Here is a 9661-nt window from a genome sequence, read left to right as displayed (position 1 = left end):
TTTTTGTTCACCTTTTCTTAAGTTGTAAAGGATTGGCCGAGAATTGAGTGGTCTTACCACGACCGGCTTTATAAATTTATAAAGCCGGTCGTGGGTCTTACAAAACCTCACAGAGTTTTGCAACTTTCTACACTTTATTTTTCTTCTTCAGCGTACAGAACTTTCTTTCCAGTTTGTGTGAGCATGGTTTACGTTGCTTTTCGGGCTTTGCGTGCGATAACGCAAGAATAAAAAACACGGAGGAAGAAAAGAAAGAAACTTTTCCTTTCTCCGCAACAAAAAATAAAAGATTATGCTAGACATATGACACAGTTGCTTCTTTGCAGCACCTCTGCCACCTTCACTCGAGCACTTTAGATTTCATCTGTTCTGCATGTCTATCAAGTTCCGGCAAACCCAGCAGTTCCGGTCAAACGAAGAGGGCACTCGGCAAAGATGGCGACCTCGAGGCTGCTCAAGGGTACCGCAATTCTGCTGCAAAATGCGGCCAGGAAGTCGTGCGTAAGTTTCTCGAACTATTCGGCCTTTAAACATCGAGCGTACTCGTTCCCTTGAGTCGTCCATTCGGGGAGTCCTCGCAGTTCTACTCGCGTAACGACGCCCGAGAAAAAGTTCCGCTTGCGGAGGGGCAGCACGGCAATGTGGAAGCCGGGTTGACCTTCCCCGTGTGACCGCTTTGCGTTTATTCGAACGACAAATTCGCACGCCAATACGGCGTAGGCGTATTGCAATGTAGCGAGCTCTCGCGGGGCGCGAACGGGTTCGAAAATCCTGTGCTACGGCCTTGGATACGTTCTGGTTTCGGGCCATGGGCCATGCTGGTTGCGATTGTAAAACGGCGCATGCCATTCATAAGAACAGAAATGAGCCAAGCGATAACTCTGCGCCGTTCGATCAGAAGAACGTGACACACATGATTTGTGCTTCGACCACATTCGGTACCACCGCTCACATGTGCATTTTACTCTGTACGTGAGTTTGTTTCAGAGCAGGTTCAGGTCAAGCAGCCGACATCGCGAAATCTGCGGTATTCTTCCGAGACATCGTGAGACGTAAATAAGAGTGGAGAGGGATCAGGATTTCACGATCCCGGTCATTTAGTTTGCTTTAGGTTACTAGCTCTGGTTTAATGCGTTTGAAAGGGAACATGAGATACAATTAGTTTTCCGACGCCTGATACGAGGTATTTCAATGACACGCAGCTGCCGTATTATTTCGCTGTTTTTGTACGCAATGTAGTAAAGTAAGACTATCTAAAAATCACTGTAGAAAAGCGGGGTGTTGAAAACAGTAGTCTTCAGGTTCCATGGTTGTGCACGTAACACTGGCTTTCGTGGAGACTACCAGTGACAAGGGATACCACAACCAGCAAACAATGTGCATACTGGTTAGTGCATCACTGCATTGAAATGCCTCACAATTGGCACCATTGGGCTGTTCACACCACTATAACATAACGCAAGCACTACGGGGCACCGCAAACGTCGTTTAGATCAGTGAATATTTATGACTGCAGTCACTTTCACGAGCTATTGAGTGACAGATGAATGAACTGAAACAACTGCTTTTAGACCAACGCTACCGTTTGCAACAGACTTGGTCGTGACACTTTGCGTGTCATCAGTGCAAATGAGTCCTGACATGCGTGCTAAGTTCTGGTGTTGTTTCCCAAGATGAAAATCAAGCTCATGTAGTATGATATTCTAATTGATTTAACTTGCTCATTCACAGGACAAACGAAGGTGTTTAAAAATGGAATTTAAACTGGTCGAGAGACACAAATCTCATGAAGCAGACTGCGTCAACTGATGCCACGCATGCAACAGGTGTACACAGGTCGCCATTCTTGTGAATGCAATTAAACTGAAGTACGGGGAAGTTTATTCTTTTTCTTATTGTAGCTCGCTTTAGTTTGTCAACCTATACCTGACACTAGACTTAGGTATGATTAAAAAACCACCAGCTCACCAAAACTCTTACAGGACTTAGTATGGCGGGGAGCCTGTATATAACATTTGCTCAATATTAGAGGCTTGAAGACTAAGCACTACAAAATTTTAGACTGCATAAAGCACAGTTATTGGTGAGGTAAATCTAAATAAGCTTTGTTGCAAAATTGCACTGTTTGAATACAGATAGGAGTGTCATGGAAGGTCAGGAAATATAGCCGCTTTTATGGAAAACTTCAAAAATACAAAAGACTGTGCTGCTGTCACCTGTTGGGAGTGATGCATAACAAGAAAGTGGACGAAGATCTTCGTCTCTAATGTGTGACCTCAGAGATACAGGGCCCTCTGATCTTGGAGGTTACATCTCTAGACGTATGTCACAGCCACCACCGCTAGTTCCAATGGTCTTAGGTGTCGTCTGAAAACTGCTGTCGAGAGAACTATACCATTAATAGCTGTGTGGCCTTGCCAAGATAGGTTCAGTGCTCTACACCACTCACTGACAATGTAATTAGGGCAATTGGAGTTTTGTTTCCCTTCTACTGACTATGCCTGGGCTACTGCATGCAGTACCCCGCCTCGTGAGCCTTATTTGCATTTGTTAAAATGGTTGATTGGGGGAGTTGGTGATTTATGACGGTCTGAAATACGAGTGTGATATGTAGACAGGTACGGCTAAGACACGGACATGAAACATGCTTTCGCTTGCCGTTTCAGGCGCCTCACCGCCACATGCACCACCTGGCGGCCACCAGCTTCAGTCAGGCGCTGGTGAACGTGCCCGAGACCGTCACGACCACGCTGGACAATGGTCTCAGAGTAGCCACTGAAGACTCCGGCAACCCGACGTGCACGGTGGGCGTCTGGATCGACGCGGGCAGCCGGTATGAAAACGAGAGGAACAACGGTGTCGCCCACTTTCTCGAACACATGGCCTTCAAGGTGACCATGTTTTTCGCATAGTGCTCTTCGCTTTACGACAGATTTTTTTGTATAGCTTATGTAACACAGGCTGCAGCTGCATCCAGTGAACACCCAAGGCTGAAACGATTTCTATAAGGTATAGAAATTTAAAATGCAGGGTCTTGAAGTGGTTTGGTTCATTGGGTTGCTCTCTTGTAGCATGTAGTGTCAACTGGTACACATGTGGGCAGAGTGCAAGGCTTTTGCTCTTTTTGTAGCCCTTACGAATAGCACTATAATAAACTGTGTTCATCAGCTATGGGGGGGCTAAGCATTGTCAATATGTACATGTAGAAATTTTAACTGTATTTTCACTGTGCAGTAACCTTAATCGTGGTGGTTTCATAAATATTTGATTAAATAAGGTATTGCAAGTTACTAGCCCTCTAGCAAGGTTTCTTAGACAGGTCTGCATGCTTTTAGGCTATGTTGCAGTCAAGACAGTGCGTTTCTACACTGATCTACCATTTGTGAGAAACTCGTCATGTTGTAGTAAGTGGCTGCTTTGAAAGTTGTGCAAAATAAGTCATGATCTGAAATGCGGTCAATCACTCGTTTGTTTTACCTCGGTTATCCGATTGTTTCCATGCAGGGCACCTCCAAGAGGTCGCAGGTTGACCTTGAGCTGGAAGTGGAGAACATGGGGGCTCACCTGAATGCATACACGTCACGTGAGCAGACCGTCTACTATGCCAAGTGCCTCTCCAAAGACCTTCCAAAAGGTGAGAGAGAAAAGTTTTAATTTCTTAAGCGATACATGTCAAAACCACAATAAGATTTTGAGGCCCTTTATAGTGAAGGACTCAGGATTAGCTTCGACCAGCTAGAATTTCTTGAAGTGCACTTCATTGTCGGTATACAGTTGAGCTTTTTTTTTTAAATGCGCCAAATCCAGAACCGAAACCGACTTCAATAGGCTGTATTGGCACATACATACTATCAACTTTACTCTAAAACAGTGATAATGAATTACTAATTATTATTAATAATATATTATCACTGTCTTACAGGAATGTTGGGAGTATTTGTTTTATGTATCTATGTTAACTGTCATGAACTTCAACGCCCAGTCACAACAAATAAGGTACTGAAGTTGTTGTATGCAAAGGTGGCTCCATGGCTGAGGAGGGGTGTGTTGGGGTGGGGGCATCACATCTTTACAAGAAAGCTAGCTTTGCGACAATGGGTGGGTTCTATTTTTTTAAACGTTTTTTCAGGTTGTTGCTGAGGTGCTGGTCATGCATCAGAAAATGCTGTATGTGGTATAGGTAGAGTCAGAATGCAATGTTATATTGTAACCATTCCAGGGTACGCCTTTTCTCATTTGTATCGTCGTAACTGGTAGAAGTAATTTTGGTTTCGGTTGTAAGTCAGCCAACACACTGTGGATTTAAAAAAACGTCGACCTAAGATAGTGTAAGTACGGTAAGCATTGGGTAAAGTTGCCAAACAAATGCACTCTTATTCTGAAAGGTGTCCAGCGAGCAGCCAACGAGCTGCAAAGTGCCAGCAGGTTTCTCGTCTTCGACATGTAGATTCAGAGACCTGTGCATGCCTGCGCTTGTTCATTGACCCTTTGTGTATTACTGCAGCTGTGGAGATCCTGGCCGATATCCTGCAGAACAGCAAGTTTGGCGAGGCCGAGATTGAGCGCGAGCGCGGGGTGATCCTGCGAGAGATGCAGGAGGTGGAGACCAACCTCCAGGAGGTTGTCTTCGACCACCTGCACTCGGTCGCCTACCAGGGCACCTCCCTGGGTCTGACCATCCTCGGGCCCACTGAGAACATCAAGTGAGCCTCACTGCCTTATCGCTCCTTAAGTAGGATATTGGGCAGTGGTCAGTTGTGCCTTGACTATCGACCTCTCAGCCTTGATTGACGGTTGATCATCATCATCATGACAGGCAATGTGCTCGACATGTCCAGCAAATTTTGCAGTCCCTTGAGGTTCTATTACCTCGTCATGACGGTCTAGTGGTTACAATGCTTGACTGCCGACCGAGAGGTCGCAGGATTGAATTGCAGCCGCTGCAGACACATTTTGATTGGGGCAACGTCCTGGAGATTGAGGTGCATCCTGGTGCATGCTGAACAACACCATGTTGTTTCTTGAATTTCCAGAGACTTCCACTATAGTGTCTCTCATAATTATATTGTGGTTTTGGCACGTGAAATCTCAACAATTACAGTAGACTCGTGATTATTCAAACCCTGATAATTCATACTTCTGGTTCATTAAAACAAAATTCAATCTTTCGGTTGGCCCTCTATACTTTTTAAAAGCCTTAATTCGAATTCTTTCATTTGGTCAATTCATACTTTCTGCGGTTCCATACCGAAAAATTGCTCCTTTCCCACTATATAATCCCAACAGTCTGACAATGAAAAAGAAATGCCTCAGGCCTCCGAGAAAAAAAGGCTTTGCTAGTAAACAAACATTTTACATGAAGCACACGCTTAGTAAACCGTGATGCTTCTCAACTGGTATAGAGAGCTTTGTACTGAAGGCACATATTCATGATTTCGCGATTCATGCAATTCACAATTCCTTCAAAAGCTCTGATCAGCAGCAAATGGCTAATAAACTTGTGGACCTTACACCTCTGCTTTCTGTTCATTGGGTGCATTTAGGGCTTGAAAACGCTTAAAAAATTTCTTAAATGTGACCAAAATCAATGTGTCACCTTGCCAAGAGTCATATATCTGAGAACGTCTGATAAATCACACTTTTTGATAACTCAAACAAAATTCAGAGGTTCCTTCGAGTTTGGATTACTGAGTGTCGGCTGTATTACTTGGAAGTTCTGTTCAACAAGGTCCTGCTTTTAACTTGAACCAACGTGAAGCTACGATTACAGGAACAAGATCCCCTTGTTTTTGCTCATGCTCAACCAGACCAAAGCAAGTGTGGTTGTGACGATTCTCTTGGTCCTGTCTTCTTGCTTCAAGGCACATATATTCGTGGGAGGTCGTTGTTCTCATGGTAATGAAGCGAGCTTCCGAAAGTATTTCCTTCATGCTTCTCGGCTTGGCAACTCTGTTTCTTCCCGTTTTTCTGAAAAATTCATAGATAGCAAGTTTAGCTGTGTTTGTACTTTCATTGACACCCCTTTTTTTGTTCATCTGTCCCAGCAAGTTGCCACCTGGTAGTGTAGTAGTAGGCGTTCGCATGTTTTGCGGAGTAGGTCAAAAGAAATTGGAGCGTAGATGTATATGGTAAAAAAGTAGTTACTGGCAATTCAGGTCACTTACGTGGATAAAGCAATGTCCCGTGGATACGGGCTTCTCACCTTACTGTATGCTGCACGGGACTCACATGTGTCGCAGCAACATTTTACTGCCATGCTTTTTTGGGGTAGTGGCACATATTCTTCTCAAGCTCTACATATCATCGGTGTTTCCCATATTGTATTACTTGGAAGAGCTTTTTTTCAATTGTCACCGGCAGGTGGGATGCGCGATGATCATCGCCACGTTTTGTCAATTTGTTAATGGTGCAAGTGAATATCTAGTGTGCCACTATCTATAGCTTCATTTTTTTTTTGCCACTAGCTTCCACATGAAATAATTTTCTTTTAAACGAGCGTTTCCATTGAAAGTAGCATTTTCTTGCGAAGCTTTGTGTTCTTGATCCATCTTGGGTGCACAGTGGTAATGACAGTCACTCTAGAAGAACCTAAAGCCTCAGTTAGATTGTACCGTGTAGGGGAATTATGGGCAGATGTCTTTTTTTTTTTTTTTGTTCTGAAATTTGTGAACTGTGCTAACAGGACAAATGGTGGTTGTCAATGTGCAGGGACTTGAACTTGAAGCATCATTGCTTTTTGTGAGATTGTCTTAACTTTGGTTGACATTATCGAACGCGTAATTCAAAGGGTGTGGGTTGGGATACCACTGACGAAAAGGTAATTTATTCTCCACTTTATATGTTGTCTAACTGTAGTACAGCAATTATGAACGAAATTGAATTGAATTAATTTTTGCTATTCTTTTCCTGGACTGAACATCTGTTGGAGTCATTTTAACAAAGAAATGAGCCCCTGAAAAAATTCTCTTCGTTTGTTGGTTTACAATCTTTTGACCAGGCCTACTGTGTGGTCTGGATAGGCATGTTGTGCAAAGGTACTTTCACGACACTTGCGAATTTCGCTGTAAAATTTCCTGGAGATATTTCACAACGCATTTCGTGATTGAAAAGACCCAAACAGGGATGCGAGACAAATATAGCCGTCCTAATACAGCTTTCCCCCGCTGCCTCATGTGTACAGGCATGTACCCGCACTCTACAGGCATGTGCATCTGTCTATTTGTAGTGAACTCTACTCACAAAAATACTCTTTTTGTTGTAACTCTGTTTGCAGGAGCATCCAGAGGCAAGACCTGATCGATTACATCTCTCTTCATTACAAGGGACCACGAATCGTCCTTGCGGGTGCTGGAGGTGCCTGAATTTCCTATATAGATATTTTTATAATTTTTAGTATGCGAGATTTGTCTTTCTGGAAGAGATGTGGCGGTGAAGGCCCAGTGGTGTTGTGGCTGGAAGTGTTGTGACTGAGATGCAGCAGCCAATTGATCACTTTGGGACTAATGCGATGCTAGTGCACTCAGCAATGTTTTCTGAAAGACGGGCATCACTGGCTCATCACGTCAGTCTAAAATGTGCGGCCATTCGTGCAGGATTGTGGGCATTCATCTCTGATGAGAAAATGCCACGGACTTCTAAAGTTTTATCATTCTTGTAGTGTCCATGAAGTCACCACGTCCTGGGCTGATGTATGGTTGGTAAACGAGCATCGAGCAGCCTTTTCTGCACGACTGGTTGCATGTCTTCTAGCGCTTTTATTCCGCAGAGATCCTCTCACCGATCTTCTTTATCAGTGTTTTTTTTTTTTTTTCGTAGGCGTGAAACATGATGAACTGGTCAAACTAGCCCAGCAACACTTCGGTTCGGTGAGGACCGACTACGATGCCAAGGTGCCGCCCGTGGAGCTTCCCTGCCGCTTCACTGGCAGTGAGGTGGGTTTGATTAGGCTTGTAAATTAGAAAGGTTAGAAATACAGTCGATCCCGCTTATAACGAACCTGAGTGTGACGCGGCATTCATTCGCTATATCCCGATGTTCTTAGTAAATGAAACACAGCTTTTTAAAAAAAAGTTGTGAGTGAAAACACAAACTTATTTTTTTGCCCCAAAAAGTCCGTGATGCATGTGTTTCGAAGAGCAGAAGCGATAAGGGCGGTCTTGAGTAAAAACAGCAGTGTGCTCGTTCACCGAGGTCTGTGGCATAAGCTGCATGAGGTACTGGCTCCGAAGTTTCGTCGTTCTCGCAATCCGATTCCTCCAAATCGCTCTCACCACACACTTCATTCACGATGCCGCAATTCGTGGACGGTTCCGCAGTGTGACATCATCATCGGCCGTAATTAAGCCACCGTGACAGATGTCCCACCTGCTCTCCTAGGTCTGAGTCGACGACGCGCTTCCACAAATCACCGTCGCAGTTCGGAAGCTTCAGGCTTGGCATCAGGCCCAACATCGACGAAGTCGGTCTCGCGAAAACAGTTTCGTGCGCATGTAGTCAACACCGCCGCCTACGAAATATTCACCATCTCCACAGCTGAATACCGGGATGCCCGAAGCGGCAAGTGCTAGGTGGTCAACAGCTATGAGCAAGCGCTCCGTAACGCGGCACCTAACGCGCGGATTACGCTCAAGCCAAGCGGTCACACTTTCGACGTTTTGTTGAGCGGCAGGAAAAAGCGTGCTAGTCCTCCTGTCGGCCATCATGACCACACACGCACACCAAGAGCGAGCAAGACGTGCTCACGCGACACACATGTCAGAACGCGTGGAACAGCTCTGGGCCCGTTTCCAGTCAGAAAAAGAAACTAATTCGAGCCAGAATGGCGGGCATCGCAGAGCGGTGGAGACGGGCGAAGGGGTTGTGGTCAAGAGAGGAGAGCAGACTTGTGAGAGGAGGGCAAAGAGTTGCGATAAAGAGAGGGGAGGATGCGGTGGGAGGGCGACCTTAAAAACCAAAACACACGGGAAGGAGGCAGGTTGGGTAGCTTGCTTGAAAGGTCTGCGAAACTCGCACGTAGAAAAACTTGGGAAAGAGTGCATGGCCGCATCAATCGACGCGCTCATCGGTGTTCGAAAAATCGGTGGCCGTGGTCAAAAAATCGTTTTGTTGCGCCGGCGGGTTTGCGTGGCCTCACGTACTTCGATATTTGGCAATTCGTTCCGCGCAAATTAACAGCCGTTTTCGCGCTTCCGCACGCGCGCGGAAGGCATGCTGAGCCAAGTGGGAAGTGATTGAGAACAAGTCCTAAACACGAAACGAATCGCAAATTATCAGAGTCTGTGGGGTAGCGTACGCGCGTGCACTAGACGCAGGCGATCGGATACAGTTGGTGGCTGACGATGTTGGCAAATGATCTGGTCACTCCAGGCCGGGGACGCCAAGGACAGTACTACCAGCGATCAAAAGCAAGGTAGATGGCCGACCGGTCTTCGAAAAATCGGTGTCAGTGTGAAAACACGGGCCTCGTCTGGCGATGCGGGGTGCTCAGAGTAGCACCCCGCTCAGAGTAGCACAAAGGACGGAGGGGTGCGTCACAAAAATCGGCCGGGAAGAGTAGCAACTAGAGAGGCGGGGAGGCAGGTTCCGCGTTTAACAAGAAGAATGTATGGCCACCTTGCCCATGCCTGATCGGTGGTCGAAATTGGTTTCCTGGGAAGTTGTC

At 45.7% G+C, this 9661-nt stretch overlaps 1 protein-coding gene across 1 annotated transcript in view; it reads left to right on the top strand.

Annotated features, from left to right (window-relative positions):
* Nucleotides 1-366: 366 nt before the first annotated feature.
* Nucleotides 367-9661, top strand: part of UQCR-C1 (Ubiquinol-cytochrome c reductase core protein 1) — a 32663-nt gene continuing 23368 nt past the window's right edge. The window contains exons 1-6 of the mRNA XM_037415864.2: nt 367-501; nt 2667-2891; nt 3505-3634; nt 4505-4703; nt 7274-7353; nt 7816-7931. Of these exons, the coding sequence (XP_037271761.1) occupies nt 436-501; nt 2667-2891; nt 3505-3634; nt 4505-4703; nt 7274-7353; nt 7816-7931 (816 nt within the window). The 5' untranslated portion in view covers nt 367-435. The remainder of the gene's footprint in view (nt 502-2666; nt 2892-3504; nt 3635-4504; nt 4704-7273; nt 7354-7815; nt 7932-9661) is intronic.

The sequence above is a fragment of the Rhipicephalus microplus genome, chromosome 9 (genome assembly GCF_043290135.1).
Source record: "Rhipicephalus microplus isolate Deutch F79 chromosome 9, USDA_Rmic, whole genome shotgun sequence".
Classification (NCBI taxonomy): Eukaryota; Metazoa; Arthropoda; class Arachnida; order Ixodida; family Ixodidae; genus Rhipicephalus; species Rhipicephalus microplus.
The sequence above is the reverse complement of the archived record's forward strand: the minus strand, read 5'-3'. Positions and strand labels throughout refer to the sequence as shown.